The sequence below is a fragment of the Cyrtonyx montezumae genome, unplaced genomic scaffold (genome assembly GCF_038088225.1).
Source record: "Cyrtonyx montezumae isolate F1298 unplaced genomic scaffold, pur_monq_1.0 scaffold_10, whole genome shotgun sequence".
Lineage (NCBI taxonomy): Eukaryota > Metazoa > Chordata > Aves > Galliformes > Odontophoridae > Cyrtonyx > Cyrtonyx montezumae.
Genome location: NW_027071826.1, coordinates 544,219 through 563,968, shown reverse-complemented (window position 1 = coordinate 563,968; position 19,750 = coordinate 544,219). Strand labels below are relative to the sequence as shown.

At 47.7% G+C, this 19,750-nt stretch overlaps 2 protein-coding genes across 2 annotated transcripts in view; one reads left to right on the top strand and one right to left on the bottom strand.

The window, feature by feature from the left end:
• Positions 1–4,795: 4,795 nt before the first annotated feature.
• On the bottom strand, positions 4,796–12,602 carry SIX4 (SIX homeobox 4). Its single transcript, XM_065747569.1, has 3 exons — positions 11,330–12,602; positions 9,391–10,079; positions 4,796–6,932 (listed from the first exon to the last, which is right to left on the bottom strand). Exons 1-3 carry the CDS (start codon positions 12,502–12,504, stop codon positions 6,136–6,138), a joined length of 2,661 nt encoding a protein of 886 aa, XP_065603641.1. The 5' UTR covers positions 12,505–12,602; the 3' UTR covers positions 4,796–6,135.
• Positions 12,603–12,799: 197 nt separating this feature from the next.
• MNAT1 (MNAT1 component of CDK activating kinase) overlaps positions 12,800–19,750 on the top strand; it is a 112,516-nt gene continuing 105,565 nt past the window's right edge. Inside the window, exon 1 of the mRNA XM_065747686.1 lies at positions 12,800–12,995. Coding sequence (XP_065603758.1) covers positions 12,907–12,995 — 89 coding nt within the window. The 5' untranslated portion in view covers positions 12,800–12,906. The remainder of the gene's footprint in view (positions 12,996–19,750) is intronic.

Sequence of the window (19,750 nt, the reverse complement as noted above, 5' to 3'; positions counted from 1 at the left end):
CTGTGTGTGGTTTTCTCGCCTAGGGTGACCTGGAACACATCTGCAAAGCCCTCCAAAGTAGTAGGAATGTGCTCCGTTAGGACATGATTCATCCTGCATACCGCATGGGTGGCTGCTCAGGGAGAATTTTGACATTTGCATAGGCAGAGACTTTCCGCTTCTCTCTCGCCCTCCTGCACTCTGCCGGGCCGAGCTGGGGGCTGAGCAGCCACGAGTCCCTCCCGTGCCTGCGAGGGATCCCCCACTGAAGCAGGGCAGCCCAGCAGCAGCTGTCCCCGCACCTAACAGGGCAGTGACACGAGGCTGCAGAGAAGCCTGAGACGAGAGGCCACCCCCAGCCCACTAGTGTCGGGTCGGCCAGGCTGAAGGACGGCTTCAGAGCCCCCGCTCTGCCCCAAGCGAAGCCGGAACGGAGCTGCCGTCGGAGATCAATTAACTACTTGGAAACTGCAGCCGTCCCCCACGGGCAGGAAAATATTATTCCAGTCCTACTGCTCAGGCAAAACCTTTGCCATGCCAAAGGTAAGTGATATGAACAACAGGACTGAGTCACACGCGCTGCTGCTGGGAAGGAAAAGCGGTTGGGCAACACCACCATTGTCTCCTTCCACCTTCGGGAGCTGGATTTTGCCGCGGCAGCCGCAGAGGAGCAGGCAGAGCCGCGGGGCAGAGCGGGACGGACCTCCGGGAGCATCGTGCTGCTGCTGGGAACCCCATCGCACCTAGCCAATAGGGACTGACCTGTCCGAAACCAAAACGCCCTAACGCCGAGGAAGCTGGGAGGAAATGCTGCCTGGTGCCAAGCAGTAGCTAGAAATATACAATAGCATCTCATTACGGCGTAAATTTGGTTTGAGACAGATTTCATAGCTGCTTTTTATAAGAAATAGACGTATGGTTTTTAATTTGGTATTTTTGAAGCAAAGTTATGGTCTGGAGTAAACCACCTGAGTCACAAGAAGAGCTCGTGCTAGCTTAGGGAGGCTTCACAGCTCTCCGGTGAACACACAGGCGTTCACTACTGCCATCACCCCCACGGCGAGCCAGCAAAAGCACTGATCCTACTTCAGATTGCTCTGTTAATGCACCGCACAAAGATGCTGCAGCTATACAGAGACATTTACACCACATGTGTATAAATATAAAGTTTATTCAGTATAGTGTTTAGAAAAATAAGTTCACATCATCTCAGAATACAAATAAAACACTTAATTGTCCAGGCACAAACCCCTATTACAGTACAACAAACATACATACTTTAGATCTCTTTGGTTGGGTAATTAAGCACAGACATGTTTGATGATACTCTCTGGGCCGGCATCATCTAACAGTGCAGTAAGGACTTGTGATTATTCCCTCCTCTAACGCGTACATTCCGCTATCATTTCTCATTTGTTGTAAGGCACAATAAACCCATATTGCAGAAGTAACTGGTTAGTTCTGGACAAGCAGTACATGCAGCAAAAGAACAAACATCCTCTGAACGTGAATCCTGGAAGTGAGAAGATTCACCGCCCTCCTTGAGTTCAGAAATGTGAGAAGCTTAAGTTTAAATTATATGAAACACAAAAGTAAGATATAAAACATCCTTCAAGATTGTAACTGCTAGGAGATACAGGAAGACTTCGGGTCTCCTTGCTTGTAAAATGCCATTCATTTTGCTTCTGGAGTGACAAAATGATTATTGTTTTTATATTTGAGGTGCTGCTGGCCCACAAACAACACAGGGTCCGTGCCCCTGGGATTCTGCATGTTTGTTTCATGCGGAACCAGAGGGATGTGCCCTGGTGGTTGTTTGTCTGTCCTCAGTAAGGAAAGTGCACAGGCACTGGAAATCTACATACAGGAAAAGTTCCTGTGCACACGGGGCCAAATTCTGCCTCGCTTAATTTGACTGAAAATTACTGCTGTGAATCCATCCTCTGTTGCCATTGATCTCATAATGATAACAGCAATAAAGACGGTCCCAGCTTTACTTCTGGGGAAAACAGCTTTCTAAATGCATCTTCCTGAATCCACAGGCAGGGTGAAGCAATAAATGGAAAGGGGTACACGCGTGGATAGGTCGGTGCCGTTCACTGCAACTGCCTGAGCACTGGCCCTGTGAACTGGTTACCAGTGTCACTGCAAACTGGGCCAAATGCATCCCTGACCCAGCTCCACTGAAATGAATGGACCACGTTCTCAGCTGGTGTGAAATGACACTGAAGTCAGTGAACTGTGCTCGCTCATCCCAGCCAAGGACCTCAACTGTCCACGACTGATGTGGCTGAAATGTCCGATTAGGTAAGACCACAGGAATAATGCTGCAAATAGTCCAGAGCATTTGATTCAGAGTATTTCTGGTTCTCTGCTAAAGTCTGAGTGAAATATGGGCAGCTTTAATTAAAGGTAGTGAAGAAGAAAGCGTTTGGTTTGGGTTTTTTGTTTTGAGCATTCATGCTTTATAGGAATTTGCTTAAACTTTAAGTGTATTTTTCAAAGCTGAGTCTGGGACCAGAAAAGCAGTAGAATTTGGCAACGTTTCCTGTAAGATTTCCAGTGGACTTACAAGTTACAAATATACGTGAAGTTGAAATGATCCTCCATTCTCATCCACAACAGGGAGGGAGGAGAAGTAGTAGTTGTGCTGGATAGACTTATCTTCCATTGAAACAACAGAATGCCACAGTAAGGACTGTCCATGAGATACAGGTGCTCACTGCCATTAGCATCTGTGGGAGATGAGCATCCGTACCCCCCCTGAACACCATGTCAAATCTTCAGTTGGGAAACAGTGGAGCAATGCCTTATTTTCAGCAGCTGAAGATCTGGCCCCAGATGCTTGGTGGGGCTGTGTCCTGTCTGCGTGGAGCAGTCAGCCTTCCTGCTCGAGGGCCACAGCAAAAACTGACCCTTCATTTACAGTAGGAGTAAAACTATGATTTAAATATCTAGTTTAGAAACACTGTACCGTGCAATGAGTCTTTACATTGTGCATACGTACCTGCAAAAAAACCATGAGGTTCTAACTACATCATCTGGAGGGAATGACACTTACTTTCAGTGGGAGAAAGAAAGAGTAAAACAACAGAACGAAATAAGTTACTTGATACCTGGAAGACGAATAGATTAATCTTACTTTGTCCCAAACCACTGCCTTTATATACATCCTCCACTCCCATGAAAGAACGGGAGGTCTCCTATGAGAAGTACCAGGCACCCCCAGATAGGCACCACTGTAACAACATACAGTTTTCACATCAACTGTGCTGCAAAGCCAGGAATTCAGAGCCTCAGTAACACCACAAATGCAAGGGAGAAGAAAAAAACAAGTAACATGTACTGGCATGACTCCACAGTCTTCTCAGTTATGGGACCTGGTGAGTTCGACATTTGACAGAGAGCTCTGAAATGTTCTCCAGCTTTCCTCTAGAAGCAGTCTGAGATTCACAAACCAAACCCTGCACAGCTCCCGGAGCTACACACAGCTCCTGCTCTGTGCGTGTGTTCTCCGTTAATACAACACTACACGACCCTTCTTTTTCCAAGAAGTTGAGCAATTCATGCAGATCAGATACAGATACTATTATCATAATCATCATCTTTGTTTTGAGGGTGAAGGAGAGGTGGAAAACAAATTGTTCATGCTGGAGCCCAGCAAGGCACTCAGATATGGAGCAGAGTTTTGCACTATCTGATTCCCGGCTCACATGGAGATCCCCCAAACACCAAGAGAAGTTGTGCCAGGGGAACATACAGCTCCACGCTCTGCTTGTGATAATCTCCACTTTAAAGCACTTGCCTTAAACACCCTTTTTGTTCGGGTGCACGTGGGGACAGCCAACAGCTCAGGGGCTGCTTCTGCTTGCAAAGCACCAGCGACTCCCTGCAGCTGCACAGTGCAAGCCTTGCAATGCTCTCTGTTCCCTCCCCCTGCACTTTTCCCTGCAACATTTGAGCCTGTGGCTTGCAGTGTGAACTGCAGTGCTAAGCAGCAGAGCTCAGCTCTGAGGTTTCACACACTACCTTGCAAAACGTGCTGCGTTCAATATAGTGCAAAACAGCAGCAAGGATGTCTGTGGCACACAGGAAAAACCTCCATTCCTTAAAGGCTTTCCACAGAACCAGGTAATGACCAAGACAGAAACAGACCGGGATGTGCTCTCTCTATTCACTTTCCACTCCTTTTGTCCACGTGATATTATTTTTGTGCTGGGCCTGGTGTGGAGCCCACAGAAGTTTAGGAAAAAATTTCCCACTGTCTTCCAAAGGCTTTGGCCCATGCCCTGATGAGGATGAATACATGCCTTAGCTACTGTATATATTCACATTAGAACAAGAAATAAAAATAAAACAGAAACACGAAGATAAACAGCATGTCATTTTATACGTCTGCATTATTATTTTAAAGCTTAAGGATGTGCTTTTCCACGCTACAAAGGTTTCTCTGGAGGAAAGGTAAGGTCTTTTCTACCTGCACAGAGCCTGCCTGCTTGTGCTGTCCCCGAAGGAGAGCAGAGAGGTGAAAGGAGAGGAAACCCATCCCCACGCAGGCGGGGAGCAGGACTGCTCCACCAGCCTCCTGGGCAGCTGCAGTTCCCACCAGCGGCCCCCGCACTGCTTATTCTGGAAAGATTTATAAATCCACGCTTAAGTGCACTCCTGGAAGGGGTCCTGCTTGCTGAACAGCAGCTGAAGCCCTCCCACAAGGGCTGCTGTGCCAACGGCTGTGGGGAAACATGGGAATCCCTTTGCTGGCCTGCCCACCGACCTTCCACACTCATCTGACTGAGGCCAGAGCCAAGATCCTTCCCCCCGTGCAATCCTCCTGCCTCCATCTCCCTGCACCACCTCTCAGTGTCACCCAGCGTGACCAAAAGACTCAGCTCTTCCAAGAGACTCAACTCTTCTTACTCGTGCAAGTAGGGACGCTGAACTCAGCAGGGCTACTCGCAAAAGTAAGGCATCAGGATTCGGCCCTGAGGACGGAGATTTGCAAGTCAGTGTTTTTATTCCTCCTGCCACTGTGCTTTAGTAACAAAGATAAGGCCACTAGGAAGAAAGGCACATGGAATTCGGTAAAAAATACACAAAGAAAAAAAGTTCAACTAATTTGCAAATTACTAACATAACAAACAAAAAACCCCTGAACGCAAAGACAGAGGGGGTAGAGACAGGGACCTCCTGGGTTTGTGAGACTGGGAGCTCGTTTTCTAGTTTCAGTGTGATTAACATTTTACTTTTACAGTCTATTGCTTGAAAAACTACAAAAAAGTAAAACCTTGTCAGAAACAACTACGTTTACTTCCTGCTCAAACAATAAAAATAAATTAAACAGCCAGAAAACGTTTTCCTTTTCAATGCATTGTGTCTAAAGTGAAAGGGAACATAAACCATAAATAAAATCCATTGTACTAATTAAAAAAAAAAAAAGTCTCCTTTATAAGAACTGAAACAATATTTACATTCATACTGGAGAGAAAGCTTCCGAGTTGCATAATTAGAGTTTCAGATGCTGCTTTTTCTGGTGCACTGACAAAATGCTAGCTGTAGCACTTTGAAACCTGTCAACGTCTGAAGCGAGATTTTTGGTATGAACACAAGTCTGCTGCAAAAAAAACCAAACGCACCGGTAACAAAACTAGTCAGGATTGTGTTTTGTTTCGTAACCTCCCACAACAAAAGCATAGCCTGCGAGGTATTGTCTAGAGTTCTTAACGATTTTTCAATGCCCACGGACTAGAAGTAAACAGCGAAAAGGACTGCATCATTTCTACCTTTCCAGAGCGAGATTTCTGCTTTCAATCTAGTTAGGAGTGTATACTTACTGTTGATAGCATGTTGCACTACAGAGAATCTAGTTGCACTATCAGCGCAGTAGCAGTAGCCAAACCTGTACCCATTTGCTTGGTACTTCCCCGGCATTTCCTTTCTCCTTTAATCTGCTTAAAAGAGAGTACTGCATGCAAACCAAGTGTGGCAACCGGGACCCGTTGCCAGAGATTCCTCTGTACATCAATTCAGACCATCTAAATGTTCTCCTGTTTTCTTTTTTTCTTAAAAACAACAACATAAAAAAACCACTCCACTTGGTGCTTGTTGGGGCCTCAGCAGGAGTCTTATCTACTGAAACAGAAAGCAAGAAAAAAAAAATTACAAGTCTTGCATATCTTCATCCATCTGAACTGTCTGCAGTTTGGCAAGTTCCTTTTTGTCCGTTTCCAGTTCTTCACAAACCGTGTCAACCATGTTACTCATAACGTACTTGGATTTCGAATCCAGCATCATTAAACTGCTGGTTGACTTGCTTTCCGAATTAGGCAAGAAATTCTCCTTGATGTCTGGTACAGCTTGCAGAACCAACCTGTGCTCTCGGACGAAGTCCTGATGTACCTGTGCAGACGGATGGCTAACGCGGTCTCCCGTCGTGAAAACGATTTCTCCGAGTGCGGGCTGTGCTGTGGAAATGGACAACAGGTCTTGACTGGTAATGAGGGAGCAGTTCTGAAGCGTTGCATAGTTAGTGTTGCTGATAGATATCACGGTGGAGGTACTGGTTACGGGGGATGACATGGACTGGCTCTCGGAGATCCCAGAGCTCAGTTCTGCAGCATTTAGAAGGGTCGGTGGTGTGAGGGAGAAATTATGTGAGGGCGTTACATTCACTAACGAGGAGGCCAGGGACTGGAGTCCTCCGCTGGATATGTTTTCAGAAGACATGTTTACATTGAGTTGCGTGTTCTGACCGACTGGCATCAACTGAGAAAACACAAGGCTTCTTTCCAGTCCCTCCTGCTTGACAGATCCCACTGCCTGACCTGAATTGGGAACTGTGTAAACGACGGCGCTCGGAGCGAGGGGGCTGAAGAAAACCTTTCCCTGCTGCACCGTCGCAGAGTCACTTGTGAAAGTTCCTCCATCGGATGTGCTAGAATTTACCGAAACGTTATCTACGAGAGGGAAACAAAAGAGAGGAAAAGAGAGGTTACAGCTGTCAGAAAGCTCTGCAGCCATTCTGCTGCGACGCTTTGGCAGTCCCACGTTTGGAGCACGTACACACGACATATTTCACGTGATGCAGAACAGCACTGTTTACAGCAGGAGAGAGAAAGTCTGGTAGGAAGAAACGAAAGCTTCTGTTAATAGAAACTACTTCTAGACAGAGAAAAAAATAAAAAGTTGTGGTAAATCAGGTATCTTTCAGACTCACGCTCATTAAGGGGCAAACAGTCCCTAGCCATGTGATTAAAACCAACGTGCTTTGGCCCTCACTAGTTGCCACCACTCCATTTCGATCTAAGAATAGAAGCATGCGAAGCTATTAAAAGATAGTTCAGTGACAGATCACAACTTATATGTGGGAAAGCGTAGACACGTCACATAAAATACACCATTGCTGGGCAGAATCTACCCGAGTGGACCTGCAGGAGGAAAACTCAAACAATAACTTCTACTAGGATAACTATGCAGTCAGCCAAGCACGCAGACGTATTGCCTTTCACCGTGCTTCATCACATATTGCTAGAAACCTAGCTCTCCTACATCTGCTGGATGGCACAAAGCCACCCCCCAACCCCTCTCTGAAAGCCACTGGACTGCTTGGTGATGTCCAAGTTAACCACAGCAAGAAAACCTGGCCAGACAAGACCTGAATTTGGCCTGCTAGACACACTGTGGAAGTGGTCACTGTAAAATAAGATAAAATAAGATAAGCTGGCTCTTGTGACAGGGTCTCCCTTTAAACATCTTTCACAAAAGGTATTTAGTAGCTGTTAATTTTAAGAGGCTACAGCAGGAGAGAGTGTAATTTTTCATAACAGCGCTGAAGCATACATCACCCTGGGGGAAAAGTTTAGGTCCCCATTCATTCCCACTCATCGATCACACTGATTTTTTGGAAGATGTTACTCACACAAACACACCAGAAGAATGAAGTTGAGGCAACTGGAAGTTACCTGGCAACAACGTGCCATTTACTGTAGCTTACTTAGTGTGCAATGCACTTCACTTGGAATAGTGGGAGCTAATTCATCCTTTTCATGTTGAGAAAAAAGGAAGAGAAAACAAAGCCACCAGTATGGATCTTGACTTTTCTCTGCACCAGATGTAGTGTGGATCAACCTCTACTGGGAACTGGTATTTCCAGCCATGAGGAAAATGTTTGGAGTGTGGCTTATTATGCACTTCAGACTTTCTCATTGCTCCGTACTTCAGGGACACACATTTCTTCCTCACTGCTGCCAGCTGTCAGGTTATGCTTTGGAGCACACGGCTACACAGCTCTGTAATTACAGGTGCTGTTCAGACTAAATGTCTTACCCTTTCTTACCTTGGTTAAAATAACTAACAACAATTTCCAGCAACCAAAACTCACTGGAAGAAGACATATTTTCAGATCTTATAATTTTCTACCTGTGTGAAAAGCATTTGTACAGCTTCAGTACTCTGACCCGTACTGTTTCAACAGCAAAAAACAGTTAGCTTCCCATAACTGAAATTACTTAATTTGATTTCCATTGTAGTACTTGGTGCTCCTGGAACTACAGCAATGCACTCAAGTTTAATCATTTTCATAACCTAAGATACAGTGGTTAATCAGTAACAAAGCTGTTCAGTTTTGCTTTATATCCAAGCTGCTTCAAAATAGTGAAGCAGAGCCACTGTTGAGTTCCCTACGCTTCTTCCAGGCTGGCCAGAAATCTCAGTCTATAGCATTGTTAAGACAAACTCTGGGAGGAGCCTGCACACTTGGCAAGTGAACCTGTGATGACATATTTCCCTTGGACAGAGGGCAGCTTTACCCAAATCCCCCTGCATTTTCTATCTACAAGCTATTACATATTCCTATTGTTTCCTTGCAGTTTATTCATTCTTAATTATAGGATAGGAAGTGCATGAGTGCAACTTGGTTTTGTTGTGTCTATGGCCATTTAAAATTTATTTATGAAATTGTTTGGTTAAAAAACAAAACCAACCAAACAACCACCACAAGAACAACAACGGTAACAGTTTCCAGCTGCTGCAATCCTCATTTTTATAAACTTTCTCATAAAAAAAATAACAAAAATTCAATGGCACACAGGGAATATTTTGATTTACTGAAATATGTGATATTTACAAATTTCTGTGAAGACTGATATCAAAGGCTGTGGGGAGAAATCACAGAATGAAGAGCACGTACAGCAGCCTTCCTTTCCTGCTCTTGGTAAAGCAGCTCAGCTCTCAGGTCACAGCCTCCTTGTGAAAAGAATCCATACAGGAAGAAAAGGGACAGATTATGTGATGTGCTGTGTGTGGCTGGGGCCAGGATATGACAGTACATGAAAGGAAAGAGTACCACAGCTTTGTAATGTGTGCCCAACCCTGATTTTTTCTCGCAGCTTTCCCTGTAACAAATAAAGCTTTTACCTTGAGAAGCTGCCACAGAAACGGGAGGCAGCTGCAGAGAAGAAAAACCAATGCTTCCGTTCAGCAACTGGCCATTTGTTCCTGAATTGGGGATCTGGACAATGCCATACTGGTTTATTTGGACAGGAGCAGTAAAAGTAACTACAGAGCCTCCATCTTGGGAAGCAACAGTTTGTGTGCTTTCCCTTTTCACTTCTGAGCTCGGTATCAATCCTGGGAAGGAGACCGGTATGTTGCTGGGGCTGAACGTGTCTGCTGCTGTGTTGGGGACTGAAGCCTGGAGGAGCTTGAAGTCCTTCACATCTTCTGAAGAAGATGACATGATGTCAGTGATGGACACCCCGTTGCTCACAGCGCTCGAAGTGGTTTTGGGTGAATTTAAAGTTACCGGCTGCGAAGCCCCCACGCTGAGTCCATTGAGAATGACACCATTGGGTCCCTGAAGAAAAGAGCTACCATTGAGAAAGACGGGAGAACTACTGGCGGGCACGAGGTTCCCATTCAACAAGACACCAGATGAGCTCAGGGCTATTTTAGTGTTTCCAAGCTGCTGCATGTAGACGGGCTCCATGTGGCTGGGAAGGCTGAGGCTGGTGACTCCTTCTGATGAGTTGGAGAGCGGATGCGGGGATAAATCCTCCTGCCCCTTACTGGACTCATCCTCCGTGCTGGGGTTGCCATCTGATTCACTTTTGGGAAAGATGGAGAGATGACAATGCATTAACAGAGAGCTCTGGGACCAAAGGAGCCTCCCCGCCACGATACGGGTTGTGGGAGTAACTTCTATTTCCTACTTCTCGCCTTTACAACGAGTCAAGGCAGAGATTTCTCAGTAAAGAACAAATCAAAGCAGAGAGAAACTTTACAGACCGCACTGCGGACTCCTCACTGACCCCAGCCAACCAGATCCCACCGGCCCGAGCCCAGCCCTCCTCCCGCCCGCCCGGAGGAAGGGTGCCCGCACGTGCGAAAGCGGCAGCAGCCATTTGGTACATCGCTCCGCGGCAGCTGCGGCCCGGGAGGCTGCGGGAGAGGCCCCGGGGGAACCCCCGGGACAGATCGGCCTCCAGGTGCCACCTCCGCCTTTTGTGCGAGGGCAGAGCCGGCAGCGGGGCGGCCCCGGGAGCGCCGCGCCGCGCTTCTTTCGCCGACTCCACCGCCCTCCATCGCGTTTTTCGGTCGCTCCCTCCCTCCCTTCCCCCCCCCCAACCCTTTGATGTGTCCCGACGAGAAGGGGGCCGCGCTGCACAATCGCGCCCTTGGTTGAGAAATGCCTTGGGGCCCTCCGCTTTTTTTCTTTCCTCCACTCCCCTCCCTCCTTCCCGCGGAGGCAGGAAGGCGGGCGGGAGGGGCGGCAGCGGGGAGGTCACCTCCACCTGCCCGAGCCCCCGCCGCGGCCCCACGCCCCGGGGGGAGGAGGCGGAGCGGGGCCGCGCAGCGCCGGGCGGAGCGGGGGGGGGGGGTTGGGGGGGCCGGGGCCGGGCGGGAGGGCCGCGCTCCGCCGCCGCTCGGGCCTCGGTGCTTCGCCCCGTTGAAACCCGAGCGGGGGCCGCTCCCGAGTCAGGTTTCAAAACAAGAGTGAGCGGCGGGACCCCGCGCGTCAATGATTAACTCTGTCAGGAGGGATAGTTACGTTAAAAAAAAAAAAAAAAGGAAAAAAACCAAAAACCAAACCTAAAAGAAAACACAGCGAGGAAACAAACAAACAGCGCAAACCCTCCCCCTCCCCCACTCACACGCACACACAACCCACCACGTCCCCCGCGTAGAGACGGCCGGAAAAGTTGTGCCCGAGGGGGGGGAGTGTGCTGGGAGCGAGGGAGTGGGGAGGGGGAAGGAGGGAGGCCGAAGGTAAGCGCCATGTTTGCAAGGGAAGAAAGGGCCGGGAGAGGGAGAGACGGCGGCGGGAGAGGGGGCGGGGAGCAGAGCGGGCGCTCACCTTTTGGACTGCGTCTCGGACGGGTTGCGGTCCCGCTGGCGGCGGTTCTTGAACCAGTTGCTGACCTGCGTGAGGGACAGCCCGGTGATCTTGGCCAGGTTGCGCTTCTCGGCCGGCGAGGGGTAGCGGTTCTGCTTGTAGAGCTCCTTGAGGGCGTTGCGGGACTTCTCCTTGAAGCAGTACACCGTCTCCTCGCCGTCCCAGATGGTGCGGGGCAGGGGGTATTTCCTCCGCAGCCGGTACTTGTCCACCGCCCCCAGGGGTTTGCCCCGGGCTCGCTCCGCCTCGGTGTAGCGAGCTTTGTACCACAGCTCCTGCAGCAGCGGGTGGTTGGACGAGTCGAAGTTGTGGCTCTCCAGGATGCTGTACAGCTCGGCGTAGATGCCCTGGTGGAAAGCCACCAGCGCCCGGGCTTTCATCAGGCTCTCGTTGCCACGTAGCAGATCGCTCGGGGGCAAAGACCACAGAAACCGGGCCAGGCGGTCCAGGTTGCCCCCCTGCTGCAGCGCCTCGCACACACACGCGACGTGGTCCGGGGAGAAAGCCAGGGGGGGCTGCGAGGAGGAGGACGACGACGAAGAGGACGACGAGGAGGAGGAGGAGGGAGAGGCGGCGGCGGCGTGGTGGTTCCGGGCCAGAAGTTCCGTGTGGAGCAGGACGGGCTCGGCGCTGCCCTCCTCCCCGGCGGCGGCTCCGTGCTCCATGGGGAACGGGGCGGCGGAGGCGGCGGGGGGGGGCGGCGGCGCGGGGCTCAGCGCGGCCGCTCCGTCCGGGGGCACCTTGCCGGCGTCGGAGAGGATTTCCATCACATTTTCCTGCTTGATCGTGATCTCGTCCGCGGGGGAGGCAGAAGACATGACTTGGTTTGTTTTCCTTTTTTTTTTTTTCCTCTCTCCTCCTCCTTTCTCTCTCGGTGTCCCCTTCTCCTCCTCTCCCCCCTTTTCTATCTCTCCGGAAAGTCCACTCCTCCTCCCGCTCCTGCTCTCGGCCGGCTCTAGCCGATCAGGTTTCCTCCCGGCCACGCAATAACCATTAACGAGAGCTGCTATAGCAAAGTAGTGTAAACGGGCTCCTCTCCGCGGCTCCCCCCAACGTGACTCCCGGCCCCGCCGCAATACTATATGGCACCGCAGCCTGCTGGCCCGGCCGCGCCCTCCCATTGGCTGCGCCGCCATGGAGGGGCGGGGACTCGCGCGCCGCCATGGCAACTGTCAATCAAGTGAGCCCGCTCTCCTCAGCCCCCCCCCCCACTCCCTCCTCCCTTCACCTGGAGCTGCGCGGCCCCCTCGGCCCGTTCCCCTCAGTTCCCACTCCCGCGGGGCCGGAGGTGGAAAAATAAAGCTTTTCTCCGCGTGCGGCGGAGCGCGGCCGCTCCCCTGACTGCAGCCGGGCGGGCTGTGAGGCGCGGTGCCGCCCGGAGCGGTTCTTAGCGGTTCGGCCCGGCCCGGCCCGGCCGCGCTGAGGGCCGCGGTGCGGAACGCGCGGGGTGGCGGGCGGTGCCGGGGGGGCCGCTTTGGCGGCGCACCGGGCGGCGGAAGGCGGAAGGGAGCGGCGAGCGGCCGGGGGAGGAGGCGGCCATGGACGAACAGGGCTGCCCGCGCTGCAAGACCACCAAGTACCGCAACCCCTCCTTGAAGCTGATGGTCAACGTCTGCGGGCACACGCTGTGAGTGCGGCCCGGGGGTTGCGTGGGGGCTGCGGGGCTGCGGGGCGCCGCTGGGAGCGCTCGGGCCCGGGGAGGGCCCTTGTGCTGTGCGGAGCTCTCGGGCTGCGGCCAGGTGAGGATTCGAGGTGCGGAGCGGAGAGAGGAGAGCGAAAAGCGTTTTTGGGTGATTTCAAAGCGTCTCCGTTGTATTTAGTGCTCTGCTGGGATAACCGAGAGGAAAAAGAGACACTTATGTATGCGCTGCGCTGACAGTTCTGAATGAGTAATGCTTTATCTGAAGCTTGTCTGTGCTGCTTCAAACGTCGGGCAATCCTCTGCGGAGAGTGTGCTGGGAGTACTTCTCCACTACATCCGTTTACCAGCAGTGAGGTCCTTACCAATGTTGTTCCTGTCCCCCAAAGCTGAACACGTGGATAATTCCTGCTGCTGGCTGCAGCTGATGTAAGCACTATGTGAACTGAGCACGTGCACTTCTGGAGGTCTTCCTTAGTTTCTGGGGAAGCTGTAAAGGTGCTGCTTTAAATTCTTTCCGGATACTCATGATAGAAACTCCCAGGCTGCAGTAGCAGTTCTTTTTTTTTTAATCTTTTTAATGTGTCTTCTCGTCTCTCCCATTGCATAACTGTTAGGATAATGTGTATGTTTCAGATGGCTTAAAAAAACGTGTGCTGATCTACTAAGTTATCAGGATGAAGAAACTGGATTGCAACAAGGGATTTATGTTATATTGCTTACGGGTAAAAAAAAAAAAAGAGGTTAATTTCAATCTCCTTACCTGATCTTCTCTTTACGTCCACGCACACACTGTTGCTGCCACCAGCGATGTGTGTGGGAGAGCAGCAGATGTTCTCCTGGTGGTACTGCTTTAAGAGGGGGAGGTAACAGGAGTGCCCCTTTGGTAACAGCTATACTGGCTGTGTGAAAGTGCAGCATTAGTTGGAGTTCAAAAGGTAACAGTTGGTTTAAGCGAGGCTGTGCAGCTGTAAAATTATGTTTCTATCTTCTTCTCCTATGCGTATCAAAGCACTGGTGGTCTTCACCATGTTCTGCTTTCAGGCTCCTCCAGAGCCACTTCCAGCAGAGGACAGAGTGTTTCAGTTTGCTTTCCTTTGGTTCCCAGTGTGTTCTTTTGTAGCTGGGTTTTACTTGAGAAGGTCAGTCATACTTTGTGTTATCCTGGGTCCAGCTTATTTGGGACTGATGTTTTCTGGCTTTCCTTGTTTCTTCCTAGCTGCTCAGGGGCTGTCTGTGCTTTCCTCAGCTCTTGTTCTTTGCACTTCTACATTTGGAGTTGTTTTCTCCAAGGTCAAAACAGTGGCCAGAGCTCTTGCAGCCTTGGGCTTGGACAGTCCTGGTATCTGCAGGTGGGAAGGACTGTGCAGAGCCTCCTAGCCTGACCCTGCCTGAGTCCAGGGAGGTTAGTCCCTCCTTTGCCTTCCCAGTACAGGGGTACTGCAGCAGGGATCCACTGCCTTAAGGCATATGTGCATGAGGGTAAATTTGAAGTCACTGTGTAAGTAGGATTTCTGTGTGTCTTTAACTCTGTTGTAAGAACTTTTCATCTTCATGTGGTTCAAGTAGGTTACTTTTCCTCTGTAACATCCTTCTAATAACACCTTTAAAGTGGTGTTTTTAGTGTTACAAGTACTTATTTTCATATGATGTTACAAAAACCTGCATGCTTGAAGCTGTTTGACTGTGATGGCTTGCTACCCGTTTTCTCCCTAAAGTAAAGGTAACTGACCTCTTCCTGTAGGGTTCTAGCAATCTCTCAGTACTTCAGTATGCACTCTATTTGTTTAGTTTGTGTCACCATTAATTCCTGTGTTAGAAGTCTCACAAAATCAAAACTATTTTGCCTGAAGTTGACATTTCCCTATCTGCATTGCTTCTCTGTTGTTGAAAAAATTCTGTTCTGATATGGTTTGTTCTTACATTGCATGTTGGCTCTTAACTGTGTTGTTATCTGAATTATGCAGCAGATAGGTTGCTTGGCAGCTCACATATTCCAGCATCATCCCGGGGACCGATGGCAACCCTGACCAATCTGTACTACTGTGTCTGTTTGGTTTCCTGCTCTGTAGAATTTGCTGCTTGTGTCCTTCAGGCTGCTTTAGAGCAGAAATGGTCTCTGATAGCAGCTTGTGTCAGTTTTTATAGGGTGCATATTGCTACATTGACCTTTAAGTACTTTTTTAATGTGCTAACACCTGAATACCACATAGGTGAAGATTAATAAGCTGCCTGCAGAACTGCATTGCCTGAATTGTCCTTGTTTGATGTTTGCTTGGGAGTTTTGAGGCAATTGCTCTGATGTGTTTCCCAATTTGGCTTGTGTTCTTGCTCATTCTGTGCTGACAGGAGTTTTGTTAGCCAATTCATCTGACCTAGTGAAGACCAATGCAGAACACCCTCCAAGTGCTTCAGCATTATCTGTTTGAGATGGTGCATTAACACACTCCTAAATAACTGCTCTTTCCTTCACTGCATGCGTTCTGGAGGGATATTTTGTTACCTTTGGTGTTGTCCACCAGTTGTTTCTTTCCTAATGCTTTGACCTGTCCTTGTTTAAAAGTTGTGCTGTTCAGTTATTTGAAGTTTTACAAAAGGGAATATGTGCAAAATTTGTTGATTATCAGATCATTAAAGAACTTACTTAACTTAGGATTTCTGATCTTCTAGCTTTCAGATAGTTTGTTCCTTCATTGTTAGATCGTTTTCTTTATTTTTGTTGCTGTTCTGCCCTCCTGAAGAATGGCAAATGGTGCATTTTCATGCTTTCTGTTGGCCTAGGAGTATAAAGTTTCTCCTTTCACTTTCCTAGCTAGTTCCTCCCCTTTTTTGAGAATGAAACTAGAAGAGACTTCCTTCCATAGCTTTTTTCTTATTTTCTTTTTCCCTGCCTCTTGTGTAAACAGAGTTAATCTCATGGTATTTGGGAGCTTGCTGGGCAATGTGTGTCCTGTGTGTTACTCCTTTTTTTTTTTTTTTTTTGGCAGATGTCTGCAGTGAAGGTCCTCATTGCTCTAAAGTTCTGTTCTTCATCCTTTTCCCCTTCTTCATTTTACTAATATAAACCTCTCTGGTTCAGAGTCTGGAGTAGATTGTATGTGGTCTAGTTCTGCTAGCCTCCCATCTCTCTTTTACTTTCACCCTGCCAACAGATCTGCTCTGGATCCCAGGGTCTGTGCATGTAGGTAGCATCAAACTCAGTGCCGGGCAGACAAAGCAGGGCTAAGTAGAAAGGCTGTTAGAAAGCCTGGAGGGGCTTTCTCTTAACCCTGTGTTTACTGTGCTGACTTCTGCTGTGGCTGGGGGGGCTCTGGGATGTGCTCTTGTCTACTGGTGGTAGGGGCCAGCTTGCTGATAAGCACCATGCTGCTGCAGTGGAGATAAGGGGTAGCCAGATGAATGCAAGTGGATAAGATTGGACGTGCAGTCTCAGCTGTAAACATCCTTCAGGTTGAGTTGCTGTTGCAGTTCATTATGACAGAACCATGCCAAACCCTACAACTTTGGGGGGGCTGTTTCTTTAGTATTTTCCTTAGTTATTTCTTCTTGACCAAAATAATGAGAAGTGTAATACCATGTGCTTTTGGCATCATAGTAATGTTAAATAAGCCTTTTCCATTATAAATCTTCCCTGTCACAGGGAGGACAGATGATAAATTAGCAGTTAAAAGTTGTTCTAAGGTGGGACATAGTATGGAAATGCTCAGTTCAAGAATAATGAATGTCTTTTTAAGTTTATTTTCTCAAGTGCCATGGAGGTTCAAGGCATTGCATACTTGGCTTTAAAGATGCTGTTGCATAAAGTGTGTCTAATTATGGAGCAGTGCTTGATTAAAGTTCTGCAATGCATTCATTTCTATGGTGAAGCAGTGGCTTTGCCTTCTTTGTAAAAGCTCACTCTGAGGAATTGTCATGTGTGCACAAAGGTTTTTTAATACAGTTTTTCAGATTCCTGTGTCTTTTCTGAATATTCAGACGCAGGGTGCGTGCTTGCCAGTGGGGTTGCAGTCCACCTGGCTTTCAGACTCTTGAGTTTTCTTTTATTCAGTCTGCTTGAATTTCATGGCCTATGGTGAGTTTCAGGAGGCAGGTTAAGCATAACCTGGTGATTTACTTACATAAAGAGGAAAGGAAATGCGTCCACCAAAAACTGCATTAAAAGAATGTTGAGGTTGTTACCACAAACAGGGCAGGGTAAAGACATTTACTGTTGGCTGTAAACTTGGACCATATGGTCTCCAACAATCAGACACAAAAGTCTTATGTAAAAAAGGAGTTAATTGGGGCTTCTGGTTCTGCTTTGTTGTCCTGCTGCCTGCTACAGAGAGGAGGGGGAAAACTGGTGTGTAAAGCTCCTTTGGAGTTAGCAGGGCTGCTCCAGCTACCTGAGACCTATCCCAGCTAGAGGGAGGAAGCGTGGATGTCTGCAGACTAACAAAAGCACAGAAACTCTTGTGCTGCCTCTGCCAAGTGTCCTTCCCGTGCTTGACAGCCCAGGGAGATGGGCCCAGGCACTGGAGCAGCCTCCGCAGAAAGCTGATATCTTTCTGCTGCTGCTTTCGCCTCTGTCCTGTGTTTGCCTTTGTTCATACACTGCTGCAATATTAGATGATTGTTAATGAATTTACTCAATAAAAAAACTTTTCTGCTGTCTTCTTCCTGTCCACAAGAGACTTATGGAAAGATGTCTAGGCTCTTTATTAAAATTGATTCTTTTTTCTCCTTTTCCCAGAGGGAGAAGTGTTTATTTCTCATTTAATTTGTTAATAAGGCTCCAAAATGAAGACACGTAACAACGCTTACGGTCTCTGGGCCCAGCTTTGTATCGCTCAGGGGAGACATCAATTCAGTGGGTTGTGTTGTGGGGATTCTAATCTGCCCTGCACCCTGTTATGGCTGTTCCAGGATTCATTAGGGGGTAAGTGCATCCTCTGAGAACTCTAATTGCTGTGCTAACGGCTGCTAAAATGAAGAAACAGAGGTTTCATTATTTGCTTGTTTATTTTAATGCTAGGAGCACTTGGAGTTTTGCGGCTGTCAGATTCACCAGGAGTTGAAAGTATGAGCATCCCCAGTGAATTCAGTGGAGTGGGATCTCATGCCAGCACAAGGGGCTGGAGTTGCTGGAAAAAAGTTTGGAATCTTTGTGTTTAATCTCATTCCAAGTGAAAGGATCGTTTGGCCTCCTGCTGCATTCTTCTCTGCAGTGTGGTTCAAGAAAATCACTGTCTTTGAGGATGGAGGGGGGAGCCCTAGAGATTGTGGAAAATAACATAAAACTGTACCTAAGCCAAGTTAAGTCTGAAGAAGTCTAATGAGAGGTAGGTAGTGAAGATCTGTCAGCCCTGTAATTTTAACTTAAGCATGCAGGAATTAAGTGCTTGAATACATACTTGAGTTTTATTCAGCTTGCTTTTATTTTTTTTCTAGAAAGAGCATTTTAAATGCAAGATACGCAAGCAATACAACTGTATTCAGGGCTGTCACCTGCACCCTAAAAATTTGCTGTTAGGTGCATTTATATTTTTAAGACCACTGGGTTTTCTACCTAAAAACTAGTTGAAATGCTCAATTCTGTTTCTTCTGAGTGAACTGGGAAAAACATGATGGAGCCTTTTGCTTGGATTTGCTGTGGGATGTTAAGTTGGCTGACACTTATTTGAAATAGTTGCACAATCAAAGCCTATCTGCATCCTGAAAGGAAGAAGCAAAAATAATTTCTTTATTAGCTGCATGTATTCCCTCAGAAAGTGGTTTTTTTCTGCTGAGTTCTCAGGGTATAAAAATCTAGGTCATCTTTCTTTGTCTTCTTGGAGTTATTCCTGTTTTTATTAATTGAGATTAGGTGGTCTATGGACTCTGATCCATCCCATTACTCTTCTAAAACCTCTCCAACTTAGTCATGGGAGGTGGTTAAATTGCTGAAATACCTAAGAGGTTATTTCCTTCTGCCACCCAGTTTTGACAGTGAATATTTGCTTTTAAGTTTGGCTCTGGATCACAGTCTAAATGCTTCTGTTGAAATGATGTTAAAAATACATCTATTACATTATAATTGAAGCTGATAATTCTGTGGGTTTGTGAGGAAGAAGGACTTTTGAGTTCTATGTGGTTGTTTGAGCTAAAAAATGCTAGTAAGTGCTATGCATAGATGGAGCAGTCAGGAAATTAAGCAAATATCTTCCTGAGTTATGAAAGTTGTTGTGTGTCTCAGATAGTGCCAAACTGTTAGCAGAACAGAACTGGAAATGACATCTTGGAATACTGAGGAGTTGCAATCCTGTGTTCTTTGTCTGAGGCATTGGTTTCTTGTTATTTTTTTTGTCCCAAGGACAAGCGAAGGTGAAGTTTGAAGTAAGGGCTAGGTCAGCATTTTGGAAATTGAGTTGAGTACTCCATCAGATCTGGTTAGGAAATTGAAAAAAAAGAACCTTCCTTGATGGTAGCAGAATGTGGGACAAGCTGCCAAGCTCGTACTGTGGGCAGTGAAGATTCACATCTCCAGTTCCCTTTTTGATTTAATGACATGCAGGGAGAGATGGATGTTTCTTCACAGAAAGGCTGTTCTCATTGTTACTGCAGTCATAGGAATTGATGCTAAGAGTGAACTGAGTTTTGTAGTAAGATCTGGGTTTTTTTTTTATCATTTTGCAATAATTATTTGTGATAAGATCTGATCTGAGAAAAGGGCTTCACAATTGTTCCTGCTGTACCTGACAAAATCTGTAGCTAAGATCATCTTT